The sequence below is a fragment of the Rhincodon typus genome, chromosome 16, assembly GCF_021869965.1.
Source record: "Rhincodon typus isolate 14 chromosome 16, sRhiTyp1.1, whole genome shotgun sequence".
NCBI classification, from domain to species: Eukaryota; Metazoa; Chordata; class Chondrichthyes; order Orectolobiformes; family Rhincodontidae; genus Rhincodon; species Rhincodon typus.
In genome coordinates this window covers 23,407,885-23,430,596 of record NC_063347.1, presented here as the reverse complement: position 1 = coordinate 23,430,596, position 22,712 = coordinate 23,407,885, and the positions used below count along the sequence as shown (strand labels likewise).

Below are 22,712 nucleotides of genomic sequence, written 5' to 3'. Positions count from 1 at the left end.
ATAATTGCCCTGTTTATCAAAACTGTACAATATTTATTCCATGCATCATCTTAGTTTAGCACTAGGGTCATTTGTTAAACATAGGCTCCAAATATTCATCAGCAGTTGTTGAATATTAATTATTCAAACCTGACTATAATTACAGAACAAAACAAAGTACCTTCAATTAAGCTACTGTTCATTTTGCAGCGTTAAATACAGCCCGAGGACAGTGCTATTCTTCCACAAATTGGCACAGTTTAGCTAAGAATAGCTTTTGAGTTTGTGTTGTGAAAAACTATCAGCTTGCTGATGATTGTTGAGTTGATAAGAGGATAGAAATTTCATAATGGAGCCCATTAGTCTTTTAACATTGTCAAGCTAATTCAGCAAAGTATCATGAAGCAGCTTTTGTACTTGAAAATAAATTGTAGACAACACCCTTCAACAGTTTCATAAGCTTTTCATATCTGGATGATAGCTTGGTTTTGGAGGAATTTTTTTTCAAAAAAAATAGATCTTGAAGTAAATCTCATTGCATGTAACGTATGATACAATTAAAACTCAACTATAATAGTGTCGCCAACTAATTTACTATGTTAAACATTTCAACTATAAATTAATAAACTTCTATTCTGTGAAAATAAACACATCTGTAACATAGCACATTATGGAGCTAAAACGAACAATGAGATCAGTGAACATTTAATGATGTTTTGTTAATGTTGAGATGAAAATGTCGAATGGGTTTCCCTTCCTCAAACTATGACATGGGATCCTTAATATTCACTCAAGCCATTTGAATAAGTAGATATGAAATCAGTTTATGTCTCAGATCTAAATGACAGCATTTCCAAAAGGTACAACACTTGTTTAGTGCTTTATTGTAATATCAGGCTGGATTATCTGTTCAACCTAGGATTCAAATCCACAGCACCTCAAATGCGCTACATTGAATAACGACAGCTAAATAATGCTTGACACATTAAAGTACAAAAAATAATACAGGTTAGTTGAATGATTGTTACGAGTTCATATCTAAAATTTACTTTCTGGAATAGATTACCAAGAAATTCACTTTTCAGTATATCTGCCAGAAAGAGGAGTTTAGACTGCATTCCAAAACACGAATTGATTCAAAGCTAAAATTGGTATGGTCTCTCTTTACTCATATTGGTTCATGCCTTTATTAGAATTTTGAAAAGAATGCATATTCCCTCCTCACAGACATATAAAGCAAAACAGAGAGGCATTAAGTACTTATACAGCAAAATACAACCATGTAAAATGCTGGGCACTGTGGCGCAGTGCCATTGTTAGTGGCCTATTCAGGCAAAATCCTGGACTTATATGCTGGAGCCAAGAGTTCAAATCCCACATACTAGCTGGAAGAATTAAATTCAATTAATAAATCTGAGGTAAAATGCTGATTTCATTTTTAACAATGGACTGTAATGAAAAAGTGATCACTATCATCACGGTCCTTCAGAAAAAGAAGTCTTCTAACTGTATAGGTTTGGCACATGATTCTAGTGTGGTTATACTTAAGTGCCCTCTGAATTGATGTAGCAAGCCAAGAAAACTAAACTACAAGTTTGTGGCTCACCCCCAATTGCTCAAGGGCGATTAGGAACGCACAGACCCTATAAGCAAATAAATAATTATAATGGGCCTGCAATGCTCACATTCCAAGCACTCATAACAAAAGTCAAATCTATCATCAAGATAAAGCCTTATAACAGCCAGCTTGAACCAGAGTATGTCAATGTTACATGTGGAATAGATTCAGAATTGGCCAAGATTTTGACAAAAATGCAGATATTTCCAATGCAAACTATTCAATATAATATTGACTGTAATTTTTATTAATCAGTATTGATAAGTGCGACCTTATAAAGCACAGATAGTGAGGCTATCACCAAAAAATCAAGTGGCAGTGCAGACTTTTGAAAATCAATTTTATTATTATATTTTCTACTGTGATCTTTGACAAATGTATAATGTCTCTCATGGTAGGAAATCTGACATCCTTACCTATTCTGACCTACCTGTGGCAAAAAAAAATGTGGTTGATTCCTACAGCCTCTGGGCAATTGGGGATTAGCAACAAATGCTGATCTAGCCAGTGACACCCACAACCATGAATTAATAAAAATAAAGTTACTGGTTAATATACAGGTTAAATCTAGGATAACATATACAAAAAATTCCAGTTTGATAAATAATTTGCATCGATCTGTAAAACCCTTGATAAACAATTAAACAAATAGTTATTGCAATATTGCTAGAATGAGAAGCATATCTCTTCAGCTTTGTAGAACAAGCAAGTAACATCTGTACCCAACCAGCCAGCACTTGTAAAACTCACAACAGTGTCTAACATTGGGTGTGATTCTGCAATTGGACAGCATTTGTTATTTAATCCTGTGTGTGCAAATATTTACACTGACATAGTTTTTAGAATTGTCATTCAGACTGGAATGTTCAAGAGGGTATATATGTCAATATAAGGGGCACTGTTCTTTACAGCTAGAAAAAAAATCCTTACACTGTGCCTGTTTTAATTCAACAAAATAGATGACAGACATTTCTCAGAATAATGTCCTGACCAATCACAGTTAACCTGCCTGGTTTAAGATTTAAACGCATTCTCCATTGTAATACCTCTACCAAGAAGAGTTTGTTTGTCAATCAGAACACTCCTCTCAAAAGTATTACTATTAGTTTTCTCTTGGAATTGACATTCCAGGAAATTGTCCTGATGAGTGCAAGACTTCAACATGATGTGTCTTTTTTCAACAGTTGAAAAAAATAAATAATTGTCAACTACAGATCATTTGTTGATTAGTGTATTTCATTAGGACAAGTGATTTTTGCAAACTAGATACAACACCAGCTATCAGAACTGATGTGTTGTGCAAGATAGAGTTAAATTGCACATAACTAAACTTGACACTCATCAAGTGGACAACTGTAAACAAATACAGCTACTAAAAGGTTAAATTTACCATAAAAATAAACTAGCCCATAATAAATGGAACAATATTCATAATAACATAATTTCATTAATTTACAAAGTAATCAACAGGGAAGCAAATCTTTAAAATCCTATTTAACAGAATGCAATTAATAATACTAAAAACAATATTGCAACACAGTATCATTTGTCTCAATTTTAATGTTGAATTGCTGACTTTTTTGCAGTACAAAAATACATTCAGAAATTATTAGTCAACAATAATAAAGTTTAAGCAGAACATGCAAAATTAAACATATTGGCCAGGGTTTCATGGTCACCTTGCTATTGACATTGAAGAAAACTGCCTCCCGAGACCCCATGAGCTCTGTGGACTAGATTCCACTTTCACTAGATTTTCACTTCTACCATTAGTTTCACTCTAGTGTCAAATCACAAGTGTCTCTGGTACGAAGCAGACTATACAGCCAGTCATACTGAAGAATTCTCATGGACATCAAACCAGGAAGTAACAAGTAGGTTTTATCAAGTAGTTTTTGTAACTGTACAGAGAGAAAAGTTAAGATTTGAAGCCATGCATGGGATTAAAGGGAGTTGATGAAATACCAAAAGAAGTATTTTTATGCATTTGTTTATTTTAAAAGGACTCTGGATTTTTAAGATGGAATGGAGAAATTTGACATTCCACACATATAAATTTAAGCTTTCAGGGCCAGAAAGTTGTTCAGCAATAATTATGATTTAGTATATTGTTTAAAAACTCAGTTATATTTCATTCAACATGGCATGTTAAGAGGAAATTTGTACCAATTCACTGTTTTTTGATTATTTCCATCTGTGAGGAATTCAACAGCATACCAGTCACTGGCAGCAGCTTCAAATTCCTGCATTTACCTGTGCATATGCAGACTCTAAAGGTTTCTGTCAGTTTTATGATTATAATGATTGCAAACATTGACAGTTTTGCTGTCATTGCAACCACAAAATCCAGGCCACTGTTCAATTGATAACATCTTCATATAACAGAATTACATCTGCAACTTGTATAACTTTAATTACTGCAATCTCAATAATAAATCAAATATATATTTCTATTTAGCATCTCTCTTCATTAAAAGTTTATTTTTGAAGACGAATATAATGATATGGGTTTATTTTCATTAGAATTCAATATTCTTCAAACGGTTTTCAATCAACTTGGCTAGCATTATAATGGATATTAAGCTAACGAAATTGAGACCACATTTATTAGAAATAAATTTTTTAAAAATTACCAAAAACTCATCTTTGTCCTTTTTTAATGATCTTTTCAAATCAACAAGTGATGCACATATGGTTCTCCTCATTAAATTATGCTATATTCACCCTTGGTCAAAGCCACATCATTAAATCATTATTCTGAATTTCCAGCACAGATGTGCCATTCATTTGGTGCTTACCCTAAAAAGGAGCCTCTTCCTATGCTATTTGCTTAATCACAGCCGATCAACATGTCCTATCATTTTCTTCCTCAGGAGCTAACTTCTCCTTAAATGCATCGGAAGCATTTTCTCAGTAGTGTAAAAGTGATCATCTAGTTTCCTTCCACACTCAGATGACTGCACTAAAACAAATTATTTTCACTGTGATAGGAGTTGAACTGTGGAAGTCAGTCAGCACTCCGATGCAGGTATCAAGCTTTTTAAATGAATTCGTTCTCAGAATGTCAGCATCACTAACATTTATCGCCCATATCTAAATTCCATGGATAAGGTGGTGGTGAGCTACTTTCTTAAACTGCTGCAATCCATGCGGGGTAGATTCATCCACAGTGTTATTAGGGAGGGTGTTCCAGGACTTTGACCCAGCAACTATGAAGGTACAATGATGTGGTTGGAGGTCAGGATGGTGCAAGACTTGGAAAGGAATTTGCAAGTGGTGGTGCTATTGCAGTGGACAACTGAAATTTTCAAAATATTTGCAAAGCTTAACTGAAATCTTTTCATCTACAGTTTGTGCCTGAATTTCCACTCTGAATATTAACATCTGAGGTTCCTCATTAACAGGATAAAGTCAGAAATCTGCAACTATATTACAATTTTACATCTTGCTTCTTTAAACAAGATTAGATAGCTAATGAATTGGCCTCAACACTTAGCAAATCCTGGGACATCTATTACCCCAGTCTTACCCCAACACCCTGCCATCTCACCATCACAGCATTCCAACATTCATAAAATTCTTTTAGCCTTTGTTTCCTCCAATGTGTAACCAAGGAATCTAATCAACATGTTGACCACTGTATGTAAAGAGCCTCCTGACATCAGTCCAAACCATTTTATAAATTTCAACATGTGTCCTGAGGCCATAAAAATCTTTGTAAAGATGCAGATCCTTTTTCTAAACCAAATTTTCCCTTTATTAGAACATACCTTTCCTTATCCCATTGTTTTGAAGTTTGAGTTAAAATTGATTTGATTAATTTCACTCACTGTTTTAGATGTCTCCACATTGAAATGGGACAATCACCCAAATCTCAAAATTTTGCCAAACCTCCTCATAACTCAGTTGTATATTTGTTTTCTGACCATTCTATCTAGCATCTCCAGGTACTTTTGTTCTGGTGACCGAAGTGAGTGCAAAATGTGGTCATACCACAGCACTGCGCAGTTTAAGCATAACTTTGTACATCCTGAAAGGCAGATTTTACTTTTCACCATAAGACTACTGATACCAGATTGGTTATGCATTTCCAACTGCTCACGGTTTCATTTTGCAATTTTTCTTTGCAGCTTTTCATATTGTTAGTAATAGATTTCGATAAGATCAACTTCACAAAGCAGATTGTGACAAACCACAGGTTTTAGATCATTTAGCAATAAAATGCAAGGTCTTCACTTTCAATAAAATGATATAGGGCTGAATTTTTGGCCGGGTTTGGGAAAACCCAACCCACGCACTTTCTTGGCTTGCAACATACACAACCAACCCATGTGAGATTTTCCAAAAGGGATCAAGATTTTCACTGCAACTTGCAACTTACAATGGAGTGCATGGGTATGATGATGGGTAGTTCAGAAGGTCCACCTTGATTCGCCATCAAAACAGCCCAGTTCTCAATATTACTTAAAAGGACCCATAAACTTCATGCTCCACACCAACGCATACGACACATTCCTTGATACCAACCCATCCCTCTCAGATCTTCCTATACCATCTTTATGTAGCCATTCCATCTCATGTTGTTCATGCCAGTTTTATGTCATCTCTATGCTCTGCCCCTACCTATTATCTATGAGCACCCACTTTTATACACTTTACAGTTCTTAGAAGCTATACAACAGCCATGAGAAATATTTTAAACTAATTGGAAATCAGTGAAAGCAAATTCAGTACATTGATACCAGACCATAATCCCAAGGGAAAAGTACTAAGTGCCTATTACATTTTGTAAACAAACAGGAAACCACATCAAAGTCAAACTCTGTTCTTAAAGGTTCAGAAAAGTTTCAATACTTCTTGCATTAATATGCCTCCTCCTGAACTGGAGTTGATGAAATCCAACCAAGTATTAATAATGAACAGCTCTAATAACAAAAGCCTCCAGCCCACTGACAGAACTATTATCAATTCTCATTTCAAGGCAGAGGAACATCAACCTCGGCGGGGGGTTGCAGGCATAGATTTCTTTTTTAGCTTTAAAAGGAATCTTTGTTTAAAGGCAAATCTACCGGTTCAACTAAATTAGAACACCAAAAATGTTTTGGTTTACATTATTTTTAATACATTATGGTACTTTGTCTATTAGAAAAGTACTGTAATGCACGCGAACAACTGCATAATGTTGGTCATTTAAGGATCAACTTACTTTTGCCAGTCAGTCTCATATGCTGAATCACTGCATTAAAAACATATTTACATTTCAATACAAAACTTACAGTAACATTTGAAGGTATTCAAACATTTCACACTTCTCTTTGAGACCATTCTCAAAACCTTTAAGATTTTCCATTCTCTTCACACACAGTCAAAAACTAGCATACTTTTAGCGGACTTCCAAAATCCCTCACTACCAGATAAAACTGGTAAAAGGAAGGGAATTAAATTTCATCCTTGTCTAAAATGGGGAACCTGAGCTCAAAGAAGTGAGGGTGGGGTTTACAAACTAAGCATTCTAGATGTCCAAACATTTGAGGGAGAAAAAAAATGGACAGGATCAGGAATGCAGGGAAAATTTGATTTTCTCCAAATAAAAATCAGTGTGACCTACTGCGCACTGGAATGTACTTCATCACCCAAACATAAATTATGCCACTGGCATCGGATAAAAGAAGAAAGGTGAAAAAGTAATTGTCATGTTCTAATAATGTTTAAATTACTTTAAGAATGTGAATGGTGCATTTAGTTATTTAAGTTTCATGCTAATCTACAGTACAAAATACTTTCTGCAGGCCATAATAGAACAATACTTATTATGGATAATGCCATCATACAAGAACACAAGAGCGTTTTCAGCTAGAAATTGAAAATTGAAAACTAGACACCTTGTATTTAAAGGCACATTCCTTTACAAATGGTTTGCTGGGCAATAACATAGCTTTTTATATTAATTTGATCCAATTTTACAAGATATTTCTACAGTTAATCATTTTCTCTTACAATTGCTACAATGTTTATGACAAAACAAATCTGAATTACATTCTGTTAACCTATTTCATCTTAACATATTTTTGGAATATGTTGAGAATAGTGACTGATACTTCACACCACTCTGATTCTCCATTGTACAAATACTATCATGTAAATTATTCAAGAATCAGGGTGTACTGACCTAAGTGTTTTATTTCAAACTTTATACTTCTTTAGATTCTTCTAACAGCCAAGTAAATATATATTAATTTTAAAAATCAGTTATTTATTGCACCAGAGAGGAATGTTCCTTTAAGATTTAAATAGTGTTGTAAACCTGCTCATTTCTTTATCCAATCTATATTTATAACTTTTAGTCAGATTATAGAACATTGTTACTTTAGTATTTAAATTAGATTTTTCTCCAAACTAATGGAAGTTCTTTGCATTGATAGCAGCGATGTTACAACTAATACAGATTTCTGTATTAGAAAAGCTGTGTTAAGAGTCATCCATTCCACCTAAAGCACCTTTTGGTCTATTAGTTGCAATTGGTGCAAGTTAAGAATAGAATCAGCTATGATCCGGGCCGTAGACCTTTGGTAGCCTCCAGATGTCACCATTAGAATGGGTATCTTACGCTTGCGGGCTGCCTGAAAAACTGCTTGATCTCTTTTAATGATTCCCTAGACAAAAAAAATGAATGAGGAAATAATAAGGACAGTTTTTTTAAAATCATTTATGAGTTATGACATTTCAAGGAAACATTTAACGCCAGCATTCCCCTCAATAAAAGATGAAAATACTAAAGGAGTTACACATTACCTTCAGCTTAACATAAGCATGGTAAATATTTCTCCATTGTAATTCCTGGGGTTTCTTACAAAAATCTCAAAAGATGGGAAAATAAAATCTAAAAAAAAATTGACATTTACAACTACAACTTCCTTTTTATAGAAGCAACACAATTATTCAATGTTGCAGATGAATAGTTATGTATCATATTATTTCAGTTTAAATGATTCAGTATTGAACATCATGTTAGAAGTTCCATGATAAGATGGACAACAGAGCAACAGTTTTCTATTTATTTACAAATCGTACACAAAGTATTCAAAATTAAAAAAGCTTTAAATTAAGCACATTTAGGCAGATAGTAAATACTCTAATGCAAATTAATTGTTCATTTTGAAATGATAAATATTATTTTCCACCTGGGTATCACATACCAGTTAGGTGCAAAGAGTTAAACCACAATCTAATAAAGCTAACTAGAAATTAAGTAATTCCTCAACTTATTTCAATATAATACCTGGGCAGGAAAAAGAAGCCAAAAATTGCAAATATAGAATTGAAGCAAAATGTTTCACAATTGTGAAGTAGGAATTATAAACACAATTTGATCAAACTAATGACATTTCTGGGACAGACACCAATAGAACTGAAACTCTTGGACAAGCAAGTAGAACAAAACATTTTTCTCAAGTTTTCCACATGGTGAAAGACTTGTATTCATCTAAGTTGAATTACGTATGTATGCTTTTGAACAGGTTGAATATTTAACACTTCAAAAATAAGCTGCCTTAAATTTTTTCAGTAATACATTTGCAAAGCATAAAATCTGGATTATTCTTAATTTGTTTTACAAACCTGTGGTGAAATAGCCAATCCTCCTAGTTGATCACCATCTAAGATGTCAGTGCCTGCATTGTACACAATGATGTCTGGAGTGACTTCCTGTAGTGCTTTTGACATCTGTGTTTCCACTTTTTGCAGATACTCCGAATCCTCGGTGTCCCAGTCCAGCTCAATTTTCCACGTGATAGCTCCTGGTAACAATTCATGAATGAACTATTTAAAGCAATCAATCACTTCACACAATTAACTCTATATGACAAATCATCAAATAATGAATCAAACACCATGAATCAAAACCCAGCCTACATTTGTTTACTTAAATAGTAAACAAGTAAATATCCTTTCCAGACATACTATTCTACAGAAAATACAAAAATATTTCAATGACAAATTACTATTGCCAAGAAACATCAGAATATGTAAGATAACACCCGGGTTTCAAAAACTGTAACAAAAAAGTAACATTATGTAACAGAAACAATTGTTACACCAAAACATATCTTTAATTAATACTCAATCACCTTCCTAAACAGTAATGTGCTGAACTTGATCACTGGAATACAACAAACATAAATATAATATCGAGTCCATTGTGATTTCTTGGTTCCCTCCAAACAGATTTCTGCTGCTGCCTCAAGACTCAAACAGTTCTTAAAGGCATAAGTGACATCCTGTTTAACCATAACAAAAAGTTAAACTATCAAACTCCAAAGTGCCTGCATTCTCTAGCAGTTGACGACACTATCCTCCTCCAATGATCTTTCTACCCATTACCCACTCCTCTGGATCTATTCTTACCTAACTAATGACAGCCAGTGTATGGCCCTCAATAGCTTTTCCTTCCAGTCCTACACTACGGTCCACACTACAATCTACAATACAATGCCATGTTTCTCCCAAAATCTATCCTTGATGCCTTCCTATTTCACATCTACACATTGCCCCTCAGCAATAGCATCTAAAACACATAATCATGGTTCCTAGATATATGCTGAAACAACCATGTCTACTTCAATATTACCTCACTTGATCCCTCCTCTGTTTCTAAATTGCCATTTGGCATGTGGTATTGGATGAGTACTAACTTCTTCCAATTAAGTATCAGGAAAACTTAGGCTATTATCTTTACTGGCCATCACAAACTCACTTCCTCACCACTAATTTCATTTTACTCCCTGGCAAACGTCTGAAACTCAGCCAGACGATTTACAACATTTGGTATCATAATGATGATCTTTCAACAACAGAACTGCACCATCACTGACCATGACCATTTCCATGACTAATCATTGCTACTCTCTGCCACAGCCTCAACTCTTCTGCCAAAGCCTTCAACCACATCTTTGAGACCTGGCTTCCTACATTCTACCTTCTCATCCAATACTCTGCTGCTAGCTCCTAACTCACCCACTAGCCTGCTGACCTACATCAGCTCCTGTTTAAACAATGCCTCAATTTTTAAATTTTCATCCTGGTTTTCAAAATCTTTCCTTGGCCCTGACACCTCTCTACCCCTATAAAATCTTGCAGCACTACAGCCCTGTGGAATGTCTTGCCCCCTTGAATTTTAAGCAGTTAATTTTATTTGCTTCACCATTGGTGGCTGTAGCTGCAGCTGCCAAAACCCTAAAACTCTGCAATACCCTCCCTAAGCATGTCCACCTCTCTAGCTCACTTGAAGACATTCTTTAAGACTTACCTCTGTGACCAAGCAATTAGTCATCTAACCTAATATCATCTTTTACAGGTTGATGCCATATTTTGTTCTATAATGCCTTTGGAACCACCTTGGGACATTTAATTACATGAAAGATGCTATATACATACAAGCTATTATTGTTAACTAGAGGTATTCCTGACATGACATATGATAAATTGTCAGGGTCTACAAACAACAATCATTAGAAAATATCATACAATCTGGTGGAAAGACCATTAGGCCAGAATTAAAGCAATGGTGCAACAAATATGCCTTCGGATGACTACAAAGCAGAGTCCAATTCTATTACTGCATGGCAACAATGAAGGAAACTTGAGGACTGATCACTGGGAGAAATTAAGCAGTGATTGAGTAGTGAGTAGCTAGGAATAAGGACATCCATTGACAGCTCACCTACCAGTTCAATTAATGTTAATTAATTAATGGGCAACATAAAGAGGCTTCACTGCAGGTATTACCTCAGAGTTTTGTGATTTGTTGTTTTGCTCAGCTCAATCCAGGCACCGCTAGAGTTTAGCTGTTGATCTTTCAAATGTCTCTCTAACGCCTCCTCCTACATCATGCCTAGGCCCAATAACAACCTGGACTTAGGAGTGTGGGCTCACTGGCATGATGGGACTTGCTGGTGTCCCACTGGTGCCCACCACTCCCAGGGCCACTGCTACATCTACACAGCAGTGAGGAATATAATTGTCCCCAGTCCTCTAAACTGCCTCCCTCGAGGAAGCAGGCAGATATCCCAGCTCTAACAGTTACAAGGCTATGATGTGGTGGTGCCAGCGTTGGACTGAGGGGGACAAGGTCAGAAGTCACATGACACCAGGTTATATTTCAACAGGTTTATTTGAAATCACAAGTTTTCATCTGACTAAGGAGCAACGCTCCGAAAGCTATTTCAAATAAACCTGTTGGACTATAACCTGGTGTCATGTGACTTCTGACCTTGGGTACAATGCTTGCACACAAAAGTAGTTTGATGCAACAAATGATAAACAGAGCTAAGTGTTCCCACAATCAATGGATTAAATCTAAGCTCCACAGTTGCCACATCCAGTCACTAAACGGTAACAATAATTAAGTAACTGACAGGACATTCGACAAATAGCTCCAACCATAACGGTACAGGAAACTAGCCCATCAGTATACAAAAAAAACAAGGATGGTCACAAATGTTTCATCTTCAGGAAGAAGTGCCAAGTAGATGACTGATCTCAGCCTCAGCCAGAGGTCCCCTGCACGGCAAATGCCGGTCATCAATTAATTCAATTAAATCCACCAGATAACAGAACAACTGAGGGCACAGGATACTGCAGCAGTACTGGTAACATGCCAACAGTACTAACTGTTGGCATGTTGCCAGTACATGGCATCTGCATTCACCCAGAAATTTGGCAAATCATCTAGGTATATCTTGTATACAAAGATCTGGACAAATCCAATCCCATTAGTCTACTTTTGATCATCAGCAAAATGAAGAAGGTGTCATCAATTGTGCTATCAAGTGGCACGTACTCAACAATAAGCTGTTCAGTGATGCTCAGTCTGGTTTCTGTCATGGCCATTCAACTCCTAACTTCATTACAACCTTGGTTCAAGCATGATCAAAACAGCTGATTTCTGGAAGTGAGGTGAGAGTCACTGCACTTGACACTAAGACAGGAGTTCATCAGAGTGTGGCATCAAAATGTCCTGGCAAAATTAAATTCAATTGGAATGATTGGAAACTTTGTTACTGGTTGGAGACAAACTTGGCACAAAGGAAGAGGGCTGCATTTGTTGGAGGTTAGTCATCTCAGTTCCAGGACATTACTGCAGGTGTTCCTCAGAGCAGTTTCATAGGCCCAACCAAATTCAACTGCTTCAAATGACATTTTCTCCATCATGAAATCTGAAGTGGAGATGGTCGCTCATCACTATACAATATTCAGCACCTCAGACACTAAAATTGTACCTGGGTAACATTCAGGCTTGGGCTAATAAGTGGCAGGTTATGACACAAGAACCAAACAGACCATCTCCAACAAGAAAGAATCTAACCATCTCCCCTCAATATTCAATGGCATTGCCACAGCTGAAACACTACTATCAAGTGCCATTAAGCAGAAATGGAACTAGACCAGCCATATAAATTTCGTGGCTACAACAGCACGTTAGGGGCTGGACATGCTGTGGTAAATAATTCACCTCCTGACTTCTGAAAACTTGAACACTATCAACAAGACACAAATCAGGAGTTTAATGGAAGACTCTCCTCTTATCTGGATGTGTGCAGCCCTAACACCACTCAAGCAGCTTATTATTATCAAGGGTAAAGCTGCTGCTTGATTGGAACTCCATTCACTATCAATGAATAGTGGCAGCAGGAGGTCTCTTGTGGCACAATGGATAATGTCCCTACCTCTGGGCCAGGAAGCCAGATACGTGAAATAACATAGCTGGGTAGTTTGATTAGAAAATATCTGCAGTGGCGGCAGTGTGAAACACCTACAAGATGAAGTGCAGTATAACAACTCGCCAAGGTACATAGCACCCAAATTTGCAACCTCTACCACATTGAAGGGCAATAGCAGCAGATGCATGGCAACACCATCAACAGCAAATTCCCCTCCAAGCCAGACACCATCACTACTTTGAACTCTTTCATTGTCTTTCGTTCAAAAATCTTAGACCTCCTTTCCTAACAGCTGTGTAGATACACCTACAAAATATCACTTGGAAAAAAGCTAGAGTCCGTTATTAATGGAGAAATAGCAGAACAGTCAGAAAAGCTTACCACAAACAGAATCAACATGGATTTGGGGGTAATGTATCAGCATTTGGATTGGATAACACACAGAAGACAGAGTCAGATTAATGGGTATTTTTCTGGTTGGTAAGATGTAACTACTGGAGTGCTACAAGGGTCAGTTCTAGGTCTTCAATCATTTAATACCCACATTAATTACTTTGAAAAATGGACAGAGTGTAAACATGGCAGAGTTTAATGTCGGGAAGTGTTAGGTTATATACTTTGGTAACGAGAATCAAAAGGCAAATTATCATTTAAATGGTGAGAAACTCCACAAAAGTGCAATACAGAGGAATCTGGGTGTTCTTGTGCATGACACAGAAAATTAGCATGCAAGTTCCTCAAGCAATTAAGGAGGCAAATGGAATTTTGGCCTTTAATGCTTCCCAGTTAGAGATTAAAAACTGGGAATTCTTGTTCCAACTGTACATGATGTTGGTGGTGTCACATTTGGGGTACTGCATAATGTTTTGCTTCCTATATTAAAGGAAGGTTATACTGGCATTGGAGGCAGTTTAGAAGAGATTCAGTTGGCTGAATTCTGAGATGAAAGAGTTGTCTTATCAAGAACAGAAACAGATTTGGCCTTTATTCATTGAATTTAGAAGAATGAGGGGTGATCTTACTAGAAATTAGGAAATTCTGAGGGGGCTAGACAGGGTAGATGTGGAGAAACATGTTTTTCACTCAAGGCTGATTCTCAAACTAGAGGCCATAGCTGCAAAATAACAGGACACTAATTTAAAACTGAGATGCAAATGAATTTCTTCACAGAGGGTAGTGAATGTAATTCTCTATTCCAGAGGTTTGTGGAGGCTGGACCTCATTGTATGTAAAAGAGGCAGATAGATTTCAGAAATATCATTGAGTTGACAGCTATAATCATGATGTAACATTATGCAAGCAAATAACAGTAATAAGCAGAAGCTGCATTCCAAAACATTGCTGCATTTTCAGTCTGGCCTTTGTTGACCCTTTTAAGCTGAAATCAATTATCACAGAGGCACGTAGATATAGTTACATGCTTAAGACAAAATGCTCATTAATTCTCTTTTGACGAGTACAAAAATCTCAATTTTGGTATTATGTCCCTCATCCTAAAAGTTTACTGGCGTCATGCATTTAAAACAATTTCCAACCTTTCTCCCAATAGTTGACCACAGATGTCACTTCCACTACTTCGGTGGTGTTTAAAGGATTGGTATGAAGGTTACAGAAGTTTAAATTTCCTTAAGTTCAGAGTTTGCAGAAACCAAAGAATTTGCTAGGAGACAGAATATATGTGTTAAACTTTCAGCCTCCTTCCTGTATGTAAAACTGGCATTGTGGATCAATGGCCAGAAACCAGCTGATTTTCATTTTCATCAAAATGGTGTTCAACTAATGCAGACTAAGCTCCTGTTACTGAGTGAAGAGATCAGATTCCACTTTATAAATGTATAGCCTTTGTACTGTCTGTTTTTAGTTAACTTGAAATTCAATAATAATAGTTTTATTCAAAAGTGCGGGAAAGGGCAAAATTCAGCCGAAAAAGTAAAATAGTAAAATAAAAACTCTTAGCGCTCCTGTTATTCATGTTAAGTTTTCCACTATTCAAGTGATAATAGTTGAAGATATAGAAACGTGAAGCCTGATTTTTTTTGCATTTTAAGAAAATGCCAGAGACCCACAATCAGAATTCCCACCCTGAAACCAGCCTGTCAATTTCACATGATAGGAGGCAGCACAGATTGTCAATTACACTTTCTTGGTTCTTGGAGGCAGCTGTCTGAGTAAATCAGCAGCTGCCTCCACTCATGATTTTGGCAAGGTAGGTGTTTGAAATCTGAAGTATACAGATTAGATCTGGCAGAATCACATCTGAACCTCATGGATTTGTTTTGATAGTCAGGGTTCACCTTGGAGTAATAAGCACCCCCTTTAACATGGTTCCAAAACACCTTTGGAAAATGCCAGCCTCCCTTTGGAAAAGGTAAAATATCTTTTAACAATCCCACAAAAGGTAACCATGAATTTGTGTGCAAACTGCATAAACTCATTCAGATGTGTCAAAGAATTGTTAAAGCTGTCAAAAAAAAAATAACAAGATGCCAACAAACCATCAAAGCTGTAAAAAGACAGAACTGTAATGAATAGGAAAGATTTGGAGGGATATGGGCCAGTGCAGGCAGATGGGACTAGTTTAGTTTGGGAACACAGTTGGCATGGACTGGCTGAACCAAAGGGTCTGTTTCCATGTTGTACGAGTCTAATTGTTAAAACTCATTGGAACTGTTAAATCTGTCAAGAGATTTAAATCTATTGGCCTTGAAATTTTAAAAAATGCGTGGAGATTTTTTTTTATATAAGGTGCTGTTATTTTGATTTGCTTGTTGACATAAGTCCATCATCATTTGCACCGCATGACTGATTTTACAACCTACCATTATTACATCAGAGATAACAAGGTGTGGAGCTGGATGAACACAGCAGGCCAAGCAGCATCAGAGGAGCAGGAAGGCTGACGTTTCTGAGGAAGGGTCTAGGCCTGAAACGTTAGCCTTCCTGCTCCTCTGATGCTGCTTGGCCTGCTGCGTTCATCCAGCTCTACACCTTGTTATCTCAGATTCTCCAGCATCTGCAGTTCCTACTATCTCTGAAACAATTATTACATCAGTGTCCCTTTTAAATTATAGCTTGATTGACGACTTCAAAATGATTGTAGATAGAATATTTGTTTCAAGTACAAAGTGAAATAGTAGTTTCATAAGGAAAGGAATTAAGGACTTAAGTTAAATGTTTGTTTTTATAAGAGATTAGTTGAAAACTTTCAACGTCTGCATTATTTTTATGATTTAAAGAGAGCTTTCTTTAAAATTGTGACATGTTCAGTGACCGATAAGGTTATGTCAGCATGGCTCTTCCAGTCTGTCTTTAGTGGCACAAGGTGACTTGGCAAGGAGGGGCTAAAGATAAGGGTGGTGAGTAGTTGGTTTGAGATGGAATTAAATTGGCACGGGGTTATAAAGGATTATTATAATGCGTCGAAAGCTATTGGTGATGGGTGAGGAACAAAGGGTATTGGAGGGGTCATGGAGGTAGAAGGAGAGCCCAAATTGGCATCACTAACCCCAACGAAACTTTGTCACTACACAACAAGAATCCAACTCCCAGACCACTCTTTCCCAACCAGATTCATGGAACCAGGAAACATCCGAAATCTGTGAAAATTCAGGCAACACACAGTCATTTTACCAGATATTTCACCATTTTTAAATGAGAGTTTGATTTAACAAAGTTTAAAATTAAAAAAAAAACACAAATGATATCTAGTAATTTGGATTTGTGAAAACTCATAAAGGTGACAGAATATGACATTGGTTTCTTTCAGCTTAGGAACTCAAAGAAAATTTAAAAACAAATTCAGGAAGACTGAGCACCTCCATTTTCTAATAAGTCACCCAGAAAATGATGCCAGCATTGAAAAGTGAATAGCATTCCCACTTCCACAGATATTGTCCAAATGAGGACTATGCTGGGGTGGCTCATGTTGAATGTGTGCTGTGCGACATCTTAGCAAAATGATAATTGTGGATGAAACAATGCTGGAACTAGGAGCTCCTCATCCCTGCAATGTATACAATCACTGAGCAGAGGATCATATGAAAGGACAATGACATAAAGCTGGAGATCCAATGAAGAAAGCTTATCTCAACTCATCATTTATAATTCTGAAAAATAGAACAAAAAGAACTTGTGTAGTGATTGTAGCAAGGTCAGCCAGGTGGACCTCACAGAACGAGTTCCCTGATTACAGCTGTTATTCTGGTCCAATCAAGGAGCCCTGGCTGACAGATATAAACAGGAGTGTCAGAAGTTCTGTTCACTCTAATAACAAACTCTGAGGAAGCTCCATCAGTGTCAAGGACTTTCCAAATGTAAATGAAGGGTAATTTGGATACTGGCTTCTGTGGAGTTATTCTAACTTGCCCTTAATCCAAATGCTCCAATTCTATCAGTACATTTTTACATGCAACAAATTGAACTCATTGAAAAGTACCACATAGTATGGATATCAATGGAACTAAATTAAAGTTGCAATTAGACATCAATGGCTACAAACTTCAAACTGAATAAATTAGTAAATCAAGTGTATGATTTCCCCAGTGTCCAACTGCAAATTTATTACAGAAGACTCAATCATCCAAAATTGTGCCAGATTAGTATTAAGCTCTAAATGAATATTAAATTAATATTGGACTTATTCCAAACACCCAAAACATTACACAAGTTGAAATGAATGACCTTGGTAAAGTATCATTAACACAACTAACAGCACAGAAATAGACGCACCTTATTTAACATAAACATTCAAAATCACAATACAGTTGATACAGTAAATACGGAGAAATGGTTTCCAGTGACAAAAGCAGGGACAGTCAGATGACACAGACTTAAAGCAACAATCACAAGAATCAGAGACAAAGAGAATATTGGATTGTATACAACATTTAAAAAGGCAATCCGTGCAATGTTTTATCATCACACAGAGAGCATACCTTTAAAGAGACACGTTCATGATAACATTACTGTATTACAGCATGCGACCTAAGGTTATAAAGAACACATAGTCCATCTTAATTCAGTTCACTTGAAGCATGACATACTGATGGAAGCATACTACTCTTTGTAACTGAATAGCATAATGTCAGCCCTGAAACGGATGTGCCTCTGAATTTCATATCTGTATGTTTTATCGAGTTGTAACGAACAACAGTCGGATTCTTCAACTGCCTGTTACCCACACCTTGTTTCTTATATTACAATGGATAATACAAGCATTGTCGTTCAGATGAAAATATCCTGCTGGACGCAAAACCCACAAACATGGTTGTCTTTTATAAATAAAAGACTCCAAGATCTCCGTATCAGATATTGAAAACTACTTGAAGACAAAATTGATCAGCAGCTCCAAACCTTGAATACGTTAGACAATCAACAGGATCAGCTTCTGAGAATACAGACATCCATACAGATCTGTAGATAGGGTACTACTGATCAATCAAAAGACACACCTCGTGATTATAGTCTGTTCATGTGGTAAATTTCCCATAAGAATCCTTTCATTTAAAATTTTAAAAAAGGCTGAACTTACAAGTACAATCAAAACAAAAGGCCATACAAACCTGTCTCTCGGAGTTCTCCATTAAAAGAGCGCTAGCAACCTATTACGTCAATTTAATTCAATTTTTTTTAAGAAAAACAAGAGTTAAATGCTCCTAAAAGCTCCAACACATGCTTAGAGGAAAATACTACTTTATTTTAAAACATCTTATAAAGTATTTTGCTACACTAACAAGGCTTACTCCTTTTTAGACATTGGCTAGTTTTGCCATTTTCTTTTTTTCAAATCAGGGTCAAGAAAGCTTGCATGTCGCAGTCTCTCCAAATTTGGTGCGAATGTCATCTAAAGCAGAAACCTGTTACTCCAAGCCTGCAATTTGTAAACTACAAACTTACAGTTTTTAAAACAAAACTCTTAAAAAGTGACCAAGATCAGTAAGAGAGGCAACAATAAGAAGGAAAGAAGCAGAAAAAAAATTAGGAGAGAGAAGCAATACCAGTAAAAGAAATAAGCAAACATGGCACTGCACTCTTCTTTAAAAAAAAAGGTGATGAGAAATGGAAGGTGAATACTTAATTATGAATTAGTCATCCAGTGACACCTTCACTAAACTACAACTGTTGAAACAACATTTGCAGTTCTATTTTACACACCACTCAATAAATCATCCCAAGAAGAGAGCTCTGGAAAACTTGCTTGCCATCAGCATTGAGGATTTTTGCAGAGTTAATACATCTGGTCTTTCAGCAAACGACCTGAAAGATCCAGGAAATAATTTGGAATATTTCAAAGACCAGCTCAAGGCTAGACGTAACCTCAGGATTCATAAATCCCACTGCAGGACATACAGACAGAAACCCCAAAAGTCCATCAAGTAATTTGCTGCAAGACACCACTGTAAAAGGGTACGAGTGTAATTTTAACAAAGTGTAAGAGAGGTTCAATGAATTAATTAGCACTTCTACACAAATTAGAGCCTATATTAAAATCTGAGCGAGGAAAAAGGGTCATACAATTAAATCATTACTCATTTTGCAAAGTATGAAGCTATAACAGCAGACCAACAATTACAACTTTTAGGTACAACCAATACTATTGTTACAGTCATTGTTAGCAGTCTCCCAGTGTCTGCGTGGGTTTCCTCTGGGTGCTCTGGTTTCCTCCCACAGTCCAAAGATGTGCGGGCTAGGTGGATTGGCCATGCTAAATTACCCATTGTGTTTCAGGGATGTGTGGATTAGGTGGGTTATAGAGGGATGGGTCTGGGGTCAGGGCGGGGGATGCTCTGAGGGTCAGGGTGGACTTGTTGGGCCGAAGGGCCTGTTTCCACACTGTAGGGATTCTATGGATCTGCAAAGCATGTGACAATGAGGCACACTGCACGAAGTTTTGTTCCATAGGCCAAACTGGACACCAGATCAAAAGGCAGGTCATCCACAAGATAGCACAATACCACAACTCTGGGAAGGACAAAAAAAACTGTTAAGACGATACCTAAACACAAACGCAACAACCAAGTTCAGAGTTAACCAAGCAAAAGGCAAATTTCAGAAAATGAACAAGACTTCCATCACACACCATGTTGATGGTACCAGATCAGAATATTTTAAACCATTAGTATCCTCTGTCCTAAAATGGCAGGTTTGCATTAAAAGCTAAAACTGACACAGGAACTAATACAAATATATTACCATTACACATCCTGAAAAGGTGAGCATCTAAAGCAAATGGTGGTCCATGGGACAACATACGTCTCACAGCATATAACAGATCACTAATACCGTGTACAGACACAATCACACTGCAGAGTCAACACACAAATCACATCTTCTAAAATCTGAAATATTCTATCTGTTTGATTACCATTGGTCCAGAAGTCACATCATTACAAGTGTGCACAAATTTTTGTATAGCCACAACTCATCAGATTCAAGCTACACCAACTGTAGTGGGACAGACTACATGTGATGCAATCGTAACAGTCAAGTGAAATTGAAGAAGTTCTTAAGATTAATCTGTTACATGTTAACCAAAGAAACTGCCAAACGTAAACAACTATAAAAGAGTTGCAAAAGACTATTATCCTGGGATGGCCTGATAATATTAAAGACATACCCGAGTAAATTTGTTTATTTTGGCCATACAGAGAAAACTTTGTCTATCACAACAAGACACTTTTAAAGACAAAGTCATAATACCAAAAAGCATTATGTCAAGATATCACGTCTGTTACACAGAGTGTTGGACATTAAACCCTCAGGACAGCTAACACATGAATCTGTGTGCTGGCCAGGACTGAATCAGGATATTCAATGTCTCATGAACACATTTGACAGGCCAAATGTATCAATGCTAACACTGGTGGATACATACATCTGTTCCTTGGATAAAGGCACGCACAGACCTATTCACAGCACATAGGTAGGTTAAATCCCTGTGACAGATCATTTCTGTAAAGTTCCCACTGTGTGATTGCTTGGCAACACAACCAGCACATCCATTATCGACACAATGAACGCTGCTTTCAGTTTATTTGGTGAGACTACACTGTACTGATGAACCATGTCAATACATCTGCTAAGTGGACAATGACCCATATCACAGATAGTAAGAACTGCCGATGCTGGAGTCAGAGATAACACAGTGTGGAGCTGGAGTAACACAGCAGGCCAGGCAGCATCAGTGGAGTGGAAAAGTTGACGTTTCTGGTTGGGACCTTTCTTCAGAAATGGTGGAGGGGGAAGGAAGCTCAAAAATAAAAAGAGAGAGGAGGGGTTGGGCTGGGGAAGATAGGTGGGATGGTGATAGGTGAGTGCAGGTAGGCAGTGGTGGGGATTGGTCAGTGAGGTGGGAGGAGCGGAGGGTTGGGAGAGAAGATGGACAGGTTTTATCGGGTCTCACCCACCTCTTCCTGCAAGAATGCAAACCCCTACTCCCAATTCCTCCGCCTCTGTCGCTTCTGCTCCCAAGATGGGGCGTTCCAGATGTCCTCTTATTTCAAGGACCACAACTTCCCCCGCTTCGGTGGTCAAAAATGCTCTTGACCGCATCTCTTGCGTTTCCCGCACCTCTGCCCTCATATCCCCTCCCCCTAAACAAAATCCAAAGACAGAATCCCCCTTGTCCTCACATATCACCCCACTAACCTCCGTGTTCATCGTATCATTCTCCGCCACCTGCAATCCGACCCCACAACCAAAGATATATTTCCCTCCCGACCCCTATCTGCCTTTTGTAGGGACCGCCCTCTCCGACTCCTTTATCCGCTCCACACTACCCACCAGCCCCACCATCCCCGGCACCTTTCCCTGCAACCACAGGAAGTGCTACACCTGCCCCTACACCTCCCCCCTCACCTCCATCCAAGGCACCAAACAAACCTTCCACATCAGACAGAGGTTCACCTGCACATCTGCCAATGTGGTCTACTGCATCTGCTCCTCCCAATGTGGCCTCCTCTACATCGGTGAAACCAAGCGGAGGCTTAGAGACCGTTTTGTAGAGCACCTGCGCTCTGTTCGCGACAAACGACAACACCTTCCAGTCGCAAACCACTTCAACACCCCCTTCCACTCCCTGGGCGACATGTCCATCCTGGACCTCCTCCAATGTCACAATGACACCACCCAGAAACTGGAGGAGCAGCACCTCATATTCTGCCTTGGGAGCCTACAACTCAATGGTCTCAATGTGGACTTTACCACTTTCAAAATCTCCCCACCCCCAGCCTCATCCCATGATCAACCCTCCCTCTCATCCCCGCCTCCTTGACCTGACATAACCTGTCCATCTTCTCTCCCACCTATCAGCTCCTCCCACCTCACTGACCAATCCCCACCACTGCCTACCTGCACCAGCCCACCTACCTTCCCCAGCCTCACCTCTCCTCTCTATTTAT

General features: G+C 37.7%; 2 protein-coding genes across 2 annotated transcripts in view; both read right to left on the bottom strand.

The window, feature by feature from the left end:
* fbln2 (fibulin 2) overlaps nt 1-22,712 on the bottom strand; it is a 392,772-nt gene that overhangs the window by 263,876 nt on the left and 106,184 nt on the right. The window lies entirely within an intron of this gene.
* The window catches only part of hdac11 (histone deacetylase 11), a 52,081-nt gene continuing 32,184 nt past the window's right edge, over nt 2,816-22,712 (bottom strand). The window contains exons 6-7 of the mRNA XM_048606646.1: nt 9,215-9,393; nt 2,816-8,250 (exon numbers count right to left, since the gene is read on the bottom strand). Coding sequence (XP_048462603.1) covers nt 8,086-8,250; nt 9,215-9,393 — 344 coding nt within the window. The 3' untranslated portion in view covers nt 2,816-8,085. The remainder of the gene's footprint in view (nt 8,251-9,214; nt 9,394-22,712) is intronic.